The sequence below is a fragment of the Mesocricetus auratus genome, unplaced genomic scaffold (genome assembly GCF_017639785.1).
Source record: "Mesocricetus auratus isolate SY011 unplaced genomic scaffold, BCM_Maur_2.0 Super-Scaffold_100018, whole genome shotgun sequence".
NCBI lineage: Eukaryota > Metazoa > Chordata > Mammalia > Rodentia > Cricetidae > Mesocricetus > Mesocricetus auratus.
This window is the reverse complement of record NW_024429199.1, coordinates 30,985,849-31,004,670: the sequence shown is the minus strand read 5'-3', so window position 1 is coordinate 31,004,670 and position 18,822 is coordinate 30,985,849. Positions and strand designations below refer to the sequence as shown.

Below are 18,822 nucleotides of genomic sequence, written 5' to 3'. Positions count from 1 at the left end.
GCAAGGGCATCCTCCCATATTCAAGATATGGCACACGGCTTACTATAGGCAGAGAGAGAGAGAGAGAGAGAGAGAGAGAGAGAGAGAGAGAGAGAGAGAGAGAGAGAGAGAGAGAGAGAGAGAGAGAGAGAGCTGAATTATTTCTTGGATGGCTGGATACTCACCCATGCCTGACTTCTTTGGTCTAGATAGTTCTAGGTATGGACTCTTTCTAAATAATGACCCCTGGAATGGCACAGGTATGACCTGACCAGGGAAAGGAGGATTCTGTGTCAATATCTTTCCCTCCATAATACCATCTATGTGGTGTTGGTCTCACTGGAGACTCCATCATACTGGTTATCTACTAGGGACTGTCACTGTAATAAGAAATAAGTCATGCTCACTGAATGTTTAAGTAACTGACTTTGCAACCTCTCCTGTAGGATTTCCTCTTTGACTTCATTAGACTCCACTTTCTAGGCTTTATTTGTTCAATCGCATGAGCTCTTTTCACCTGAGGACAACGATGGTTGAAAATGCCTAAAAGAAAGTCAGAGCATCTTGCCATGGCCAAAACACACATACACTTCAACACATCTATCAGTGTCTGCAAAAGCATTTAGTCACTCTACCTATATGTTAAGACTGAAATGGGTTAAATTTTTGCAGATTAACAAAATGATTATTTCTCTGGACATTTTGAATCAAATCTTAAAATATGTTCAGTATCGGGCTACTTTAAATGCAGACTTTGATGCAATAGATTAGCAGTTGCTCATTCTGTAATCATGAAGACGTTAACACTCAAGCAACAACAGAAAGCATGCATGCTGTCATTTGTCCAACCACTTTCCTTCTAGAAGTATGTTGTACATGGAGACAGAAAGTACCCAACATTTGGGGCCAAATTTACTTTCATAATTACTTCTGCTTTCTGTAGTTGAGGTCTCATGGATGTCAGAACAGTAACCTGCTGATGACACTGATTTTCAGGGGAGAAGGGAGGCGCCTTCCTCAGTGCTCATGACTAAGTCTATCTGTGTGGAAACTGGCTTTTGGTTGCTTAGGAATTCATTGGCTTATGGCTGTTTGTTCCGTACTCTACTTGAAGCCATAATTTCTGCCTGCTTTTATATCATTATTTATCTTCAGAGTCATATAGTGTCATGCATAAAAAGAAGTTATTATCTGGAATATTTCTAAGAATCTTCCTCTTCAGTGAAGAAAGAGTAACGGTCAAGTGACTCAGAAAATTAGTCATGTGCTTAAATAGTTGTTCTGACCAGTTTTTGTAGCTCTTAAAAAATAAAATAGCAAAATTCATTAAAGTTTCCTCAAATTGATGAATTAATACATGTTCCTTGCAAAGACAAAGCATCTGGGGCAGTGAGATATCTCAGGGAGTAAAGGCAGTTGGTGAAGCCTAGTAATGTGAGTCCTACCCCAAGATCCACACAGTGGAAGGACAGGTCAGATTCTCACGAGGCAGCCTTTGATCTCCATTGTTGTTCTTCCACCACATCCAAAATGTTTAATTTTTTACATAATCCACAAGCATATAAACTATCAGTGCCTTGTCCCTTCCCATAGAGAGTCCTCATTTTGAAAACTTGGTATAGTTTGCTTCATGTTTAATTATGTTTATAAAATCACACAAACATACAAATATAAAATGCCCTACTTCTATAATAGGACCCATTAGAATGTAGGATAACTTCATACTCCTCTACAATGTGATTTCTAATTATACATTATTGTCTCAGACAAGCCATTATAATAAGCCAATATGCATGGTTTTACCTCGTTGTTTTAAAGAGTTATGCAGTATTTCGTAGCATGAATATAAAATATTCCTTGCTGATGAACAATTAGCATTTTCCAATTGCATGTTTTTATATTAACACACTAACACATATATCCACACATCCATTTTAAAAGTTTTTATAGGACAAACACTTATATGTAGAAGTGGTATCTAAAGACAGCATACACCTTCTTGAGTTTTTTTTTCGAGACAGGGTTTCTCTGTATTGTTTTAGAGGCTGTCCTGGAACTCACTCTGTAGACCAGGCTGGCCTCGAACTCAGAGATCCACCTGCCTCTGCCTCCCGAGTGCCGGGATTAATGGTCTGCGCCACCAACGCCCGGCTCTTCTTGAGTTTTATAACATATTTTCCAATCACTTTGATGAAGGGAACTAATAAGGCTGTTTTCCCAATACCTTTAATTTTGCTAGATGTTGTCAAATATTTTTAAGTTGGTAAGCTATTATGTAAAGAAAAGCATCATTCGTTGTTTGAATTTTTATTTATGTTGGGCCAATTATGTTGTAGTTCCTACTAAAGTTACATTCATCACTAGTGAAGAGACAGTGAGTTGCTTTTCACACGTGACTTTCAATAATAGCTTTTTCCATGAAAACACATTGTTAACCTATCTACTAGGACTTGATATTGCCTTTCTGTTATATAAGGTATGGATATTATTAGAACTAAACTGAAAGAGTTTAACTTTAATCATCTGAACTGTCACCTTTTTCTTTGTTTGTTTGCTTTGTTTTTTCAAGACAGGGTTTCTCTGTATTGTTTTGGAGATTGTCCTGGATGAACTGTCACTTTTAACAATTTAAAGAGGTCTGTCAATCATCCACCCTAGCTACTACAATCAAACTAGCAAAACACCTACAGTTAAAAGATTCCAATAGGTGTAAATTATCATTAAGGGTAATAGGAAAGAATGAGAGTGGGGATGTTCTAAATTTTGAGCTGGGAAGACATCATCTTATAGAAGCAGCTTTCAACCTGTGAATAACAACCCCATTGGTGGGTCCAATGACTCTTTCACAGGGATCAATTAAGAGCACTGGAAAACACAGATATTTACATTACAATTCATAGCAGTAGCAAAACTGCAGTTATAAAGTAACAACGAAAATCATTTTATGGTTGGGGTCACTGTAACATGAGGAACTACATTAGGAAGCTTGCAGCATTAGGAAGGTTGAAAACCACTGTGATAAAGGAGCAGTTACACATACAAGAGCACAAAAAGAAGTAGGTCTATTCTTAGAGACAACATGGGGATCGAGGAAAGAGTTTGATGAGAAAGAAGGTAAAGTCAAAAAATAGTTTAAGAACCAGGGAGAAGCTAGGGTAGTGTGGTGGATTGTAGAGGCTGACAAAGGAATAGACACGGAACTTTGGGGGAGAATGGAGATTAGTATACACACACAACATCTGAGAGATAGTCAAAATCTAAGGAGAAGCCATCAGCAACCAGACCAGTGACTCTAGGACCCAAGACTGAAGTTGAGGAGACATCAGCGTCAAGGAGCCGTCAAAAGCCCCCAAGCCTGAGATGGTCTAGTCGTATCCAAAGGCAGGAAAGGCTGGGGTGTGTGCATAAGGAACGTTAGAGCTAAACACTAAATATCTCCTCCAAATCCAGTGGTCGGTTGATATCTGCAAATGGCAAGACTGGAAGTTAAGTCTCTCTAAAGTCATAATCTGAATCATTTTAGGTGTCTGTGAGCTCCTTGCGAGGAACTGCTGAAGACAGTACAAAAGGCAGGAATTTCATATCCAAATGTCCCAAATAACCTGAAAAGTGTGCAGGAAGTTCAGGCATTTGAGTGTGAAGTTGTGACACATTAGGTGAGAGAAGGGTATGGAAAAGCAAATACAAACCCCTCTGAGGAAAGAGACTGCATTGGATGCACTCTGGGAGCAAGTCAATACAGATGTTTGTTAAAAGAATGGACACTTGGGGTCAGAGAGTAACTCAGAATAAACTTCGGATAGGCTTATCTCAGAGGTGGGTGCCAGCCCAGCAAAGCCTGTCTGACTTATTTCAATTTTCTTCAAAGTATATGTTTCATTTCACTTCTTCAAGAGACAACAATTCAGGAATGTACATACGTCAATTAAGATGATGACATGTAAAATACAAAGGCCCAATTTGAGGTACGCTGGTTTGCAGAAATGTTGAAAGTTTACAAATGCATGACCTCACAGAAACGAAAGTAAACAGACCTCAACTAATTTTCACCTCATAATTTATCTTACATCATCCAACTGGTTCTTGAAAAACCACTTTGAAAGTTAAGAAATAGTTCAGCACTATACATCACAGAAATTCCATCTCCCTCTGACTTTTAGATCCCTTTAATGTGCTTTCTTCTGGCAATAACTAGGGAACAGAAAGATGACTTTACACAGATATTCTAGTGAACACAAACAAGAATGCACCCAGAAATCAGTTCTGTTTCGAAAACTTAAAAAAGAAAAACACTAGGGATTTTCCAAGCAAGTAGCTGAAAAGGCTTAAAACACTCGATGACTTGAAAAAGAGCCTTTATATACTGAGCACAAATTGAGTGTCTTGATTCATGAGTAAGCAATTTTGGCAAATAATCTACTTCAAAGAGCCCTTAAATGTATCATTTATAACAACATACACAATAATATGGAACTGGTAACTCCTGATTAAATCCTAAATTGTGATCACATAAAAATTAAATAGTTACTTTCTTAATTGAGAATTTGACTCCATTCTAATGGAAATTGTAATAAGGTGAATATAACAAGAGAAAATAAAAAAAGTGAATTTAATAGAAAATCAAACAAGGTACCAATTTCCTTTAAAACATTGTCACCTGGCCAGGCGGTGGTGGCGCATGCTTTTAATCCTAGCACTCGGGAGGCAGAGGCAGGAGGATCTCTGTGAGTTCGAGACCAGCCTGGTCTACAAGAGCTAGTTCCAGGACAGCCTCCAAAGCCACAGAGAAACCCTGTCTCAAAAAACCAAAAAAGAAAAAGAAAGAAAAATAATTGTTCAACAGACTAGTTGGTTTACTTATGTAACTGTTTATAGAAAATCTAATTCTCAACATCCAATGAATCTTATTTCAAAGGTTAAGAAAAACTTCAATTACAAGAAAATCAACGTTTTAATTATTTTAAAAAACTATAAATAAAATGAACATTTTCATACCAGATAATCTAAAGAAACTGTAAACCAAAGAATTCCCTCACTGAAAATTACAAAATACATATTGAAAAAAGATAATCAAATCAGGATTTATGAAAATGGCAAAGTTTACATTTTCCATAAACAATGATATGAAAACTTGAAAGGGGAAGTATGTTTATCCAACAGAAGAAACAGCCAGTGTTTTCCCTGTCCATTATGTAGTTATCTCATCACTCACTATGGGCTAAATAAACAAATAAAATGAGAAGGAAGACAGCAGAGACTAAAAAAAAGTAAACTCATTAGGAAACAAAACAATGATGGTGGTGATAGAATTCATACAGAACAGGGAGAAGACGGAGCCCAGAGACCAAAGAAAACCCTAGAAGGATGGAAATGAGGAGGAAATGTAACTGGCAAAAGTCAATGTTTCAATAAGAAGCACACTTCCAACAAACAGAGTGAAATCACTACTAATCCGGCCTTGAGGAGAGTCCTACCTGAGGAAGGAGTACACATAATCCATAAAGTAAACGGGAGTAGAAGGGCACTCAGCTTCCATCTCCGATGGCAGCACCTCATCCCTGGTGCCTCACCCATCCTGCAATTAATAACAGAAAATCATAATCAGGACAGGTACCCTTCAGTAAGGCATTAGGACAAATAATGCCAAGTGTGGTTCCCAGCAGGGACTGAATATAGAATAAAATGTTAGTCTTGTTTTCAAATAAAGAACTTCATACTAAAGGCATAGAACCCAGGGCCTCAGGAGCATGAGGCAAATGTTCTCGGCCATGTCCTCAGAAGAGACTTAAAGGTTAGTGAGGACTAAATCATCCCCTTCAAGCAAAAGAGAGAGAAATCCAGGGGTTGCAGAGTTCTGTGACTGCCTAAAGGCTGTCTTGTGAATCTGCTCGTTCCTGTGTCTGTTTCTGTCCCTGTGTCTGTCTCCATTTGTGTTGTGTGTATGTATGTCCGATGCATCTGAGTACAAACCTTGTCTGCCCCTATTGGACAGCATAGGAAGCATCACAAGGGGAAGAAATCTTTAACAGAGTTTTAAAAGACATTAAGTCATAGGCTCCACCTGACCTCCACTGACCCAGACAACAAAAACCATTATCAACCAATATCCATACACAGTGGCTTTCAACTTTTGTGGTAGGTTTTAGGAAATTGCTATCAATTTCTGGTGTTTGCTGCTTTCAGCAAATGATACATATGCATTGTCCTGGGCCTGGCCATGGAGGAACACAGAATTTAAGATTTCAGCTATGAGTTAGCTTAGGTGGGGAGAGCTAATTACAAGGGAAACCCAAGGCAAGTTAGGTGGGGTTTACATTGTTCTCTTAAAGGCAGGTTAAACAAACAGGCTGGGTACACAGTAGGGTAGCAGCCTTAAGTCTTAAGTGACCTCAGTGTGTATTACTAACTCTGGCTGTGTGGTCCAGCAGAAACTCCAATGTCTTAGGATGTAAGAGATATTTTCAGAATATAGCATTTCCATACACTTGTTTGTATCTTCCTTACAAGAACATATACGGTAGGTGGTTTCTTAATTTCAAGTAACTGTAGAAAATAAAGCATAATTCCTTAAGGAACAAAACCATTTCAACTTCTCGGCAGCACAAGCAAACATGTACATAACTGCATTATCCTCCCCTGTATTGTTTTAGATCTTTTTTTGTGGGAGGTTATTGTTTTAAATCTTACAAAAATGTTTTCATGTTATAATATCTCTTGTCAAAGGGTAATATTTAAAATAAAATTGAATTTCTCTTTTTTCCTTAAAATGAAGCACTGAAACATTAACATTCCAAAAAAATGAGCCCATTATATGCAACAGTATCTGTCATTGTTTTCAAATGCTTACTAATCACCGAGTAGTTCAGAAACTACTAAGTAACATTACACGCAGGTGAAAACATTCAGTCTTTGTGTATATCAATGTTATCAGTAGTCTCCGTTTTTAAATATCACTCATTTATTGCTTTTGTGTACACTTGCACACATGTGCAAATAAAGGTCAGAGGACAACTTCTGGGAGTTACTTTTCCCTTCTATCCTGTGGGTCTCAGGGATCAAGCACTTGGGTCATAAGACTTGGTGTCAAGTGCCTTTACCTGGTTGGTAATCCATCTTGATGGACAAGGAGAGTTATATCTAACTTGAAACTGTATTTACTAAGGAAAGGTTCCATGCTATGATGGCTCACAACAGATTTTGTTGAGTCAGCATCATTAAAAGAGGAAAGCCTGTGAAGGATGCAATAAGAATAAAACCCATTTGTTGAGGGGCTGGAAGGATGGCTCAGAAGTTAAGAGCATTGACTGGCTGCTCTTCCAAAGGTCCTGAGTTCAATTCCCAGCAACCACATGGTGATTCACAACCATCTATAATGAGATTTGGTGCCCTCTTCTGGTATGGATGAAAACAAAGCACTCATATACATAACATAAACAAACAAATACATATTTTTTAAAAAAAACATTTGTTGAAAGGGGCCATAAAAGGACTGGTACTGAGGCGAGGCAAGGGCAGGCAGGCAAGACCTAAGCAATGAGAAGAAATCTCCAGGGCTTGAAACACCCAAAGAGACAGTAAAGTTACAATTACTATCAGAGAGTAATTTTATTTCTAGAAGGACAACGAGATACTTTCCTAACCCCTAAAGTCTGCTTATGTTGGTAAAGTGTGTGACACTAAATGAGAAGTCAAGAAAACACTCAGAAGACAAGCATACATGAAAGGATTCCGTACTTGCCTTAAGAATACATTTTGAATCATTATTTTTTGTAAGAGGCAACACTGCATCAAAGGAAACATGGATTACAGTAAAAAAAACAGGTCTGGGTTTGCTACCTAAGACCTCTGCAACGCCCAAATTCTATTTGACCTGTTGTACTTGTGTGTCACCCTGCAAAGAAAAGAACAGTGGTGCACCTAGTCCATAGAACCACTGACTGATAGCTTCAAAATAAATGATGCTTTCAAAAGTCAGTGCCTGGTACCTCAAGCATTCCATAAATAACAACTGTCGTTATAATTACTGTCAGGCCCGGCATGCTAATGTGAATGTTTCTTCTACCCACTGTATAATAAAAGGAAGACACTTAAACAATGGCAGATGATAGGTTTCCTTGTTTATGCCAGCATCCATCGAATGACTCCAGAGCCACTTCGGGGATCACCTGGGAACAAGATAAACTCATTCATGCCTGCTATGAATGAAGACATTTTATGTAGCGCCTGAAGCTTGCATCACCGATCACAGTCTGGTACTCCACATTCTACAAGTTCCAGTACAGGTAGTTGTCCATTTGGACTTTCTAAACTAAGACAAGATCAAGACCCAAAGAGGGTTTTGTTGCTGTTGTTGTTGCTGCTGCTGCTGCTGTTGTTGTTTTGGTATGGAAAACATGTTTTCAGATATTTTCATCCAATATATTTGAAGTTGAAAAGCAGTTACCGATTAAGAGGAACATGTTTGAGTAAGTAATAATGTTAATAATAATGGGTACAGATTCTTGAATGACCAGAGCTTACAGCTTGTTCCTTTGATGACTCTGTGATTTGGGGGATGAGCATTTTCAGAGACACTTAAACTGTCAGCCTTGTCACTCTTCTGTAAATAGGCGACTACTGCCCACATAGAACTGCTACCTCTAGCTCAGTCAGCTGGGGCTTACACAAGAAGCAGTTAGATAGTCTGTCACATAGAAAGGTCACTTATTTGGAAGAATGGGCCTGTTTCTTATTGACATTGTATGAATGAGGTGTTCTCCATTCATATTGGGGATGAATAGGCTGTGCTTCTAAAATAAAAGAATAATTACATATTTAAAGAAATTTAGAGAACTGGAAATCCACATGAAGATGTCTAACTTATGATTTTCGTGGAAGAAGAAACTGAGGTCCAACAAAATGAAAAAGAACAAACAGAGTTGGTTGCCAGACTCTAAGAGTTACATGTCACCCTCCCAGCTTCGTACTCTATGTGTCATAGGGAAATTCTCCATCAACATGTGAGCAATGTCCCCTCTGTTAAATTCATACATGCTCTCAAACAGAAGTGTGCTCCTTAGCCTGGATACCAAACACTGTTTATTTTTCCATGCAACTTTTCCTTTACTATAAAAGGTTTTCACATTTAGGGACTCTACAACTGATGCTTGAGTTGTTTTACCAAAGCTGTCTGCAATCCTATCATGCAATAACTGCAAATGAAGACCAGGGCTTGATACATCCCAGGGCTCAGGACTCCATCATTTTAGACACAAAAGGAGCCAGAACAGAGTAAGCACTCATAACGTAATATAAACCATACGACAAGCCAACTTTCATCTACTTTACTGTTTACTGAAGAACAGAAACAAATAAATTTAGAACAGGGGAAGGGAAGCACTGTGGGTCTTCTCAGGGGATCACTTAGTAAAGATACATCCCTGAAATTTAAACAAGTTTCTCAGAAGAATGGAAAAATCCCAAGCAGGGTTACTAAGGTTCTTAATAGGGACTTCAACTCGGTACAGGCTTGATCGTGGCCTCAGAGTTCATCTGAGAACAGAAACATTTTTTCAGGATCTACTTTTCTCTTTATTTATGTGTCCCTCTCTCTGTCTTTGTGTGTTTATACCAAGTGCATGTGGGTTCCCACGGAGGTCAGAAGAGGGTATGTTATGTGTTGGATGCTCTGGAACTTGGGTTACAGGTGCTTATGAGCCAACTCATACAGATGATGGGATTGGACTCTGGTCCTCTGGAAGAGAGGCAAGTCCTCCTAGCCACAGAGTCATCTCTCCAGCCCCCAAGAAATGTATTTTAAAGAAACAGAATCATATCCTTGTGTAATTTGAAAAGAATCATTTTTACTTTGCAGATAAACCTATTACCTCACAGGTGAGAAAATAAGAGATTAAACTACTTGGCCAGGTTTCAGAATCCATAGTAAAACTCAAACCCTTTGTGTTCCCTGGCTTCTAACCCCGCTGTCCTTTGTGAGGACTGTTACCTCTGCTGCCACCCTATACTAAAACAGTAGGCTACAAAACACAATATGCTTGAGCCCCATTTCAGAGACCTTTGGAGATCAAAGTGAAGTTAGTGAAGACATTCTGAAATTAATAGAGAATTTCCAGAATATTAGTTCTACTAACAATTCATTTCCTTGACCATATTCCTACTGTTTCTATGGCAAATCTTTTTCATAAAAGTGTTCAGAAGTGCCAGAGAACACCTTGAGATTCTACCAGGATAAAAAAGAACGGCAATTTAATGTAGTCAAGCCTGTTTATAACAGCATTTCTTCTTTCAGTGAAAGGTCATGTTCCTGAGACTAAGCAAAGTGTAAAAGAGAGAGTGTGCTATCCTATTACTGAACTCAGACCCTTTCATTAGATTGGCTTACCCCCACTACAAAAATCGCACTTACTGTTCAGGTCGTCACAAAGCCTGCCTTATTTGAACAAGAATATGTATGACTGACTCATACCATAAAGTCAACATGAGAATTTATGCAAATACAGAGAGGGTGGTGTTATATACAGGCATAAACACATGTGTGCATACACAGATAGTCTTGAATTAACTGGAAGAGAGAGCTGTCATTTATCAACATCCTATTTTTATTTTGCTCGATAGTTGTGTAAAATATTCTGGGTTTTTTTTTCATTTTTTTCAAGACAGGATTTCTTTGTAGCTTTGGAGCCTGTCTTGGAACTCACTCTGTAGACCAGGCTGGCCTTGAACTCACAGAGATCCGTCTGCCTCTGCCTCTGCCTCTGCCTCCTGAGTGTTGAGATTAAAGGCATGTGCCACCATCACCTGGCTGTGTAAAATGTTCTTAATGAAAACTTGGTCAAGGATATATGAGATATTGTCATATTATAATTTTTACAACTGTAATTGAATCTGAAATTATCTTGAAAATTTTCAATGAAAAAGTAAACCCCTAAACTTTGGTTGGTGTGGGCAACTAAATTTCAGAAGATTCTGAAAAAGACAAAATTGTAGGAGAGGTGTGCATAGGGAATGATCACACAAAGGAGACTATTGTTTATAATATATGACTCTTGGGGAAAGGATACTCAGTTGTTCTTTGAATTTTATTTGTTTTACATTTTTATGCAAGTGTATGTGTCTATGTGTGTGTGTATGAGCTCCTGTGTGTAGGTGCTCTTGGAGGCCAGAAGAGGGCATTGGACTCCCTAGAGCTGCAGTTAGAGGCCATTACGATCCTCCCATCTAACTGAGGGCTAGAAACTGAACTGCTGCCATCTTCAAGAGCAGTACAGCTCTTTAGTACTGGGCCATCTTTCCAGCCCCTTTTGTATTTTCTTTTTTTAAAAAAATATACTTTGAAACTTCTTGTAGACTTACAATTATTTAAAAAAAACTTAAATGCACTCACAATATCCACTGGGGCATGTCAGTGCTGTCACCCAAACTGGTGAGTGGCATTGCTTTGATCTCTGTCAGATGACAGAAGTGTCTCTCTTGGATTTCCTTTATTTGGATTGGCAGGACCAAGTCATATACATACTTTTCTATTGCCGTATAAATATTTTTCTTTCTGATTGTGTTTTTAACCAATTCTATCATAAACATGTAAGCTTTCGTTATATCTGGGTCTTTAAAATAATCTTTAAAGGCATTCCAAAGAATTTCCCTCTGAGTAAAAGGGAGGCAAGATGATTCCAGGTTGCCACACTCATACTAGAATTCCTAGTTGGAGTTGGTACAGTCTTTAAATGTTGTCATTTCCATCAAGTAGTATGCATCACAATGTCATCAAGCATGAATAAGGTAATGATGTCATCCAACTAGGAATAAACATGGAAATATACATCTGGTTACAAATACTACTACACACACTTTCTATTTAGTCTAAGTAGTAGTCTCTAGAAACTTCTACTCCTTTCATCAGAAATGTAAATTCTATATGACATGTGGACAGTTAGAAACATGATTGCGTCTGAAGACATTATCACCAGTTCATTTTTAATAAATAAATGAAATGTCTCTCAAATCATTATTTCTAGAAATCAGAGTGTCACTTTAGTCAGGCAGTAACAACTATGCACTTCTAATATTTCCCAAAAGCAAACAGACAATAGTCTCATTCACCATTCACACTGGACAGGCACAATGTCATGTAACTTATATAAGCCATAAATGAAACAGTAGCTTCATGTTCTGTGAGACCAACAAGAGCCAGCCTTGCTAAATCTACTGGCTGTCTCAGAGCATGCAAAACATGTGGTTGTTGCAACTCCAAAATATATTTATAAAGTCTATGATTTCAAAATGTGCATGTAACAACATACAAGTTTGTTCTCTCCAAGGAAGAGCCGACCAAGACATTTAAGCAGCCTGTGTATTTTTATTTACTGCAATTAAATTTTGAAAAAAAAATGTAGTTTCTGTTTACCATTTCAACATTTTCAACAAAATGATAGGAATATTTACCTTGGGCAGACTGGCACTATCTCCAAGTGTTCTAACTTGCCCATCAGCCAAAAAGGGTCAAAACATCTCAAACCATTGCACAGAAAATATGCATAATGATATTGAAAGACACAGAAAAATATTCCACCAAAAGAATTCGGTAAAGAAATTTAAATCAAAGTTAAAAGCCTTAGATGATTGCTTATCGTGATTCCACCCTGAGAAGTCATAAATTTAATCACACCAAATTCAAATGGATTAATAATTTAATTGCATTATCAAGAAAACGTTACATTATCTGTTGATCAGTTTCACATCCTTTACTTTTAAAGGCGTTCGTGCGCGCGCGTGTGTGCGTGCGTGCGTGTGTGTGTGTGTGTGTGTGTGTGTGTGTGTGTGTGTGTGTGTTGCTTTTAATCCTATGAGCGCTAGATACCCAGGGAGGCTGGAGAAAAGCTGCCTAAATATCTCCTGTGTGGAGCTGGGAAATGTTTTCAGGAAAACTAACTTGGAAACAAACTTAGCAGTCGATCCAAACCTGTTGCCTACATAGGGGAACGAGTCTTATGTTAGATGACTGGCTATAACCCCCAACAAATGCTCACAAGTTTTCCGCTCGCCCATTCCACTGCCATAAGCAACACTCAAAACTCACAGGTGTGGCATTACTTCACAAGGAGTTTTAATAAAATTAAGTGGTATTTATTACAAGGCACAGTGCGGAGATCAGAGAGGCAGGATGGAGGGTGAAGCTGGTGTGCTGTTCCGTCGCCCACCTTCAAGATGTGTGTGGGGTTGTGGAGGGGACAGAGCAGGGAGGAAAAAAACCCAAGCTGGGCGCTAACTTGGAAAAGGAAACAAGAGCGGAAATAAGTAAGGATGGAGATGTGGAGTGAGGAAAGTATCAATCTCTGTAGCTCCTGAACAAGTTAGCGGAAATGGGTAAAAAAGTCTGTCAGGTGTCTGCTCAAGAATAGATAAAACGGCAGAGGGAAAAATTACACACTATGAGAAAGAATAACTGCTAAGTTGGCCTCAGAGATAAGTGTGGCCCTGGTGAGAACCATTGTCCAGTCTGGAAGGCCAGGCGGTGTGCATGGCTGCCTCTTCATCGGGTGTCTGGGAAAATTTCACAGCGTGCATGGCAATTCCACCCAAGCAAAACCTTGTAGCTTTCTCTGACCATCTCACCCACTCCTCCACGCCTCCTTCTTGTAATTCTACAGGAAGCCTCTATCACGTTCCTTAATTACTTTTTAAATCTACATGGTACACCGAGAACATTTTTTTTTTCTGGGCTCTTCAAAGAAAAAGGCGCAGGGCTGGGGAGGTTACCTTTGGGGGAAAAGTCATTTAAATATCTTAGAGATCTAAGAACGACTTCTACTGGCAACTGGGACAGCGCAAAGCCAACCCCAGCTCAGCAGTACCTTCCAAGGCCCCAGGTGTTGATCCAGGGAGCGCTGGCTTGGCAGCGCGAGGGCCCTGCAAGCAGCTGCACCGTCGGTTTGTCCTTGTTTAATTTGAATCAAAACCAGGTTGTCCCCATACTCGAAGCCCTGCCTTTCTTATTCTGCGTTACACGGCCTCGGAGTGAAGTTCACCTCTCTTTTTTTCTCTCTCTGTCTCTCTAAGCGAGAAAGGGAAAAAACCAGCAGCACCCATACGCCCCAGCTCCGTTTGCCAATACCCAGTCCCCAGTACCTCGAGGAGCACGCTGAAGCTTCAGTTACCGTAGCTGGTACCTTTCAGGGGAGCGCTGAGCTACGGGGTCGAGAAGGGGACACAGATGGAGGTGCAAATGGCTCGGAGCTGGGAAGCCACTTACATGCTGGCCTTAGGGCGCAGAGGTCCCCAGAGGCTGCACGCTCATCCTCCTCCTCCACCTCTCCTCTTGCTCTGCTGCGGGCGAGCTCCACCGAAGGGGAACCCGGGCAGCCGGGACCGCGCCCGCAGGACCCTTCGTCACGCCCTTTCTGGAGACTTCATAGGGTTTCCCGGCAGCTGCTCCTCGGCTGCGCGCGGGGCGGCGCAAGGTGGACCCCGGGGCGCGCGCCGCGGAGTTCAAGAGCGGGTCCCGCGCGCAGGGGCGCGGCTGACGGCGGCAGGTTCCGCCCGGCGCAGAACTTTCCTAACAGTTGGGGCCAAGGGCTCTGGCGAGCAGAGCCGGGTGGCGGGCGGTCCAAGCCTGCGGGGCTGGAACGGTTCGACCCGCAGGGTCCAGAGCCTGCGGCGTGCCGTCGGCCAGCCTCGGTTTCCCCCTGGGCTCAGGTGCGGCTCCGCGCAACCTCCGGGGTGGCCCCCGCTCTAGGCGGTCCTAGGCAGAGGACAGTCCTGAAGGAGCAGCTGCCCCACCCAGGGCCGGCCACCCTAGGGCAGAGGGAAAGAGAGAAGTCGCCACGCGGGGCGGGACCTGCGCGGGCGGCGGGGGTGGGAGACTGGCGCAAGGCCAGGCGCAGCTCTGGGGAGGGGACCCCGCTGACCCCGAGGTCACCCGCCTGCCGCGAGCGCCGAGCCCCGCAGAGCCTGGGTGAGGGAGAGGAGGTTGGAATGCAGGCGCGCAAGTGGGCATCTGCTCTGCCTGCAGACAAGCACCCGGGCCGCCCCTTTTCTCTTTTTTAGCTCTCCGCTTCCTTCTTCCCGAGTCTCCTTCCCTTACAAAAAGCAAGAAGGAGAAAGAAAGAAAGAAAGAAAGAAAGAAAGAAAGAAAGAAAGAAAGAAAGAAAGAAAGAAAGAAAGAAAGAAAGAAAGAAAGAAAGAAAGAAAGAAAGAAAGAAAGAAAGAAAGGAAGGAAGGAAGAGGAAGGAAGAAAGAAAGGAGAAAGGAAGGGAAAATGGGAATGGAGGAGGCTTGGGAGGTGGTTTGGGGCGATATACTTTTTATTTTTCTTTTTCTTTTCTTTTTGAATGGGATTAATTTACCAATGCAAATACAGCTACTCACTAAGGGAAGCCAAGCAGGATGACTGTTGGGCAGTACTTCTGCAGGGAATCTGCTTTGCAGGGGACGTGGGCACACCCACTTGCTAAAAGGGGGGGAAGTGCTTAGACAGAGGGTTCTTCACACTGTGCCTCCTCACAGTAAATTCACTGAACACTAGAGATGGCCTTTCCATACTTGGAAACAGACTCAAAGCAGAACAGTCCCGCTTGCGTTGTAAGGGACCACATACAAATGCCATAAAAGTAGATTAACCTTGATCACCTAGAAAAGGGTTGGGGTAGGGAGGAAAGAGGTAAAACAGGATTTGAGGACAGACAGTTACAGGCAAAGAAAGAGGAAGCTGGAAGGCCGCCAGCAATCCAGACTACTTCTGGTCTGGTGTGTATGCTTGTGATTTTTATCAGTATTTATTTTAATAATAAAAAAACAGTAGAGTTAATAGAGACTTGAACTGCTCCATTTAAGAAAATCTGAGATCCTTTTTGGTAGGGAAAAAAATGAGACGTAGGGAGGCAAAATCTGAACAAACTATTTAGAAAAGACCAGGGCTCGAGCCTCAGGCCCACAGACTCTCAGTTCAAGCCCACTTATGTGACACCAAGATTGTCCCAAGGATATATTTAATGTCCCACCAGAACTTTTCAAAACAACACCATTTCAAAATTTCGTGGGCCTAGAATCTGGGTGCAGGATAGCTCCCTGTATACCTCAAGACTGTAATCAAACAAGAGTTAACGCTGCTTGCTGCTGAAGGCTTGACCGGAAGAAGTTCTACCTGGAAGCTTTTCCATGAAGTGTTCGGGTTACGGAAGTCTATTTTGCTTTCCCTCGTCTTCTTCTTCCCTTTTTTTTTTTTTTTTGTTTGTTTTTTAGAGACAGGGTTTCTCTGTATTGTTTTGGAGGCTGTCCTGGAACTCACTCTGTAGACCAGGCTGGCCTCGAACTCACAGAGTGCTGGAATTAAATGCCCGGCTCCTAGTCTTCTCTTATCTCCCTTTCATCCCTATCGACCCTAGCCCCTTTTACATGCCCAGATTCGTGACTTTTGGGTTGGTTTTGTGACCCCCCTTTAGTTTAACCACTGCCATCTGTGTGACTATTGGATTCAAACTGTCCATTGGAGGGTCACAATTAAAAGCAATGACTCCCCACTCCTTGATCTGATCAATATCAAAGAATTCAGCAGTTAGAGGCAGTGTTTCCTGAGCTAGTGGTAGTGTGCGTCCTGAGTTCTTCCTCCATCCATGTATGTCTATTGGTGGGAGACCAACCTTCTTCTGACAGGAGTTGCTGACTTACACAATAGCGGCATTACTGCTATGGGATTAACAACACTGTGATGGGGTTTGTGGCCTGCTCTATAGAAAGAATCCGTGTCTGGTCCTGTAAACTTGGTCAAAAACCCTCTACTGAGGTCATAGACCCTAGAAGAGAACTTAACACTGCTGTTTAACTAAACTGACATAATATCAAACTGCATTCTAAATGTTTATGTTGATATCCATAGACAAATGCTACTCTCATCCTGTATCAGAGAACCCTCTTTTTTTTTTCCAGTGATGAATTTTGCAGACTAGTGGTGAATGCAGACATTCATGGCTGTGCAAGGTACTGAGAATAAGTTAGAGATGAGTGCTCAGTCCTGAACAATGTGTACGTATTATCACTTCTAAGACTCAGAGAACACTGTGGAAGAGAAGGAGGAAACAATTTAAGAGGCAGAAAACAGAGGGGAGGTCTAAGACAACACAGTTAGTGCAGTCATGAACCTGCAGCAGCCTTGTTTGTCTTAACTGGGCCTATGTACTCATAGAATTTTCAAGCTGAAAGTAATCATGAAACAAAGAGCGAAGGAAGACACAGAAGGAGTTGCAGGAGCCAGTGCTCTTCAAAATGAGAACCGTCCAGAGGTATGCATGTGTATACGGAGACTGCTTTCAAGGAATTAGCTCACACAGCTATGGAGGCGTGGGCCCAGCATCTGTACGGTAAACCAGCAGACTCTGGGAGTTGCAGTGTGCTGGCTGAATCCCTTCTTGCCTGAAGGAAGTTAGTCACTGTTCAGTTAATCAGTCAGAGGCCAATGATTTTTAAGCAAATTTTGTTAAGATTATTTTATTGGCAAACTATAAATATTTATGGAGTGCAATGTAATATTTCATGTGTATAATGTGGAATAATTTGGCTAAATAACATATCTCGGACCTGATTTATGTACCTTTTATGTGGTGACACTGTAAAAGGAAGCTTTTCCTTGTGAGAAGCCTTCCCGCCAGCCTGGTTCTAGAGCCGCATCAGTCCCAAATAAACACAAAGGAGGCTATATTAATTATGAAGCTGTTGGCCTTGCTTGTTTCTTACTGGCTAGCTCTGACTTAACTAATTACCCCATAATTGTTAATCTAAGTATGTCTCTTACCGGAGAAGTTTCCGGGCTTCCGACCCCATGGCGTTGCATCTCGACTCTCCATGTTTTTTCCTTCCCAAAGTTCTCCTGGACTCCTAGTCCCACCTATCTAGATTCCTATTGGCCAGCAGTTTTATTGACAAATGCACAGGACTTCCCCCCAACATGACACGTTTTTAATTTTCTTGATAATTTTAAAATAACACAATTATTATTGATTATAGTCTCTGTTTTGCAAATGATCTAAAAAATAGATTCCCAGTCAGGAGTGGGGGTGTACACCTGCAATCCTAGCACTTGTGAGGCTGAGCTCAAGAGAACGGAGAATTTAATACCAGCCGTGGTGAGTTTGAGGCTAGCCTCAGTTCCTCTGTGTGGGTAGGGGAAGGCGTTCCTACTGACTGAAATATTATCCCCTTTGATGGACAGCTCCCCATTTCCACTAATCCACAACCTCTGGCAAACATCATCCTGCTCGCTTCTTCTTTGAGTGTCTGCACACTGTATTCACTACATTCTCCACACAGTGAAACCACATAGCAATCGTCTTCTGTCCTTCAAAAGGTAAATGAATAATTGTGTTAGTTAGGGTTTTGTAAAGAGAAGCTTTTCTTTGAGAGAAGCCTTCCCGCCAGCCTGGTTCTAGAGCTGCATCAGTCCCAAATAAACACACAGAAGGCTATATTAATTATGAAGCTGTTGGCCTTGCTTGTTTCTTACTGGCTAGCTCTGACTTAACTAATTACCCCATAATTGTTCATCTAAGTATTTCTCTTACCGGAGAATAGTTCCGGGCTTCCTACCCCATGGTGTTACATGTTAATTCTCCTGTGTTTCTCCTTCCCAGCGTCCTCCTGGACTCCTAGTCCCACCTATCTTGATTCCCTATAGGCCAGCAGTGCTTTATTGACAAATGGACAGGACTTCCCCCCAACAGGGTTTCTATTGTAAAGAGACACCATGACCATGCCAACTCTTATAAAAGAAATCTTTTAAATGGGGGCTACTGACACGTTCAGAGGTTTTGTTCGTCACCATCATGGCAGGAACCTTTGTAGCATACAGGTAGATGT

At 41.2% G+C, this 18,822-nt stretch overlaps 1 protein-coding gene across 4 annotated transcripts in view; it reads right to left on the bottom strand.

The window, feature by feature from the left end:
- Positions 1-14,561, bottom strand: part of Adgrg6 (adhesion G protein-coupled receptor G6) — a 126,956-nt gene extending 112,395 nt beyond the window's left edge. For 3 of the 4 annotated variants that reach the window (XM_013126847.3, XM_021224404.2, XM_040728159.1), the window contains exons 1-2: positions 14,228-14,561; positions 5,454-5,554 (exon numbers count right to left, since the gene is read on the bottom strand). In XM_013126847.3, coding sequence (XP_012982301.1) covers positions 5,454-5,554; positions 14,228-14,229 — 103 coding nt within the window. In that variant the 5' untranslated portion in view covers positions 14,230-14,561. Of the gene's footprint in view, positions 1-5,453; positions 5,555-14,103 lie in introns of all 4 variants that reach the window. The other variant, XM_040728158.1, reaches the window with a different exon arrangement.
- Positions 14,562-18,822: the final 4,261 nt, after the last annotated feature.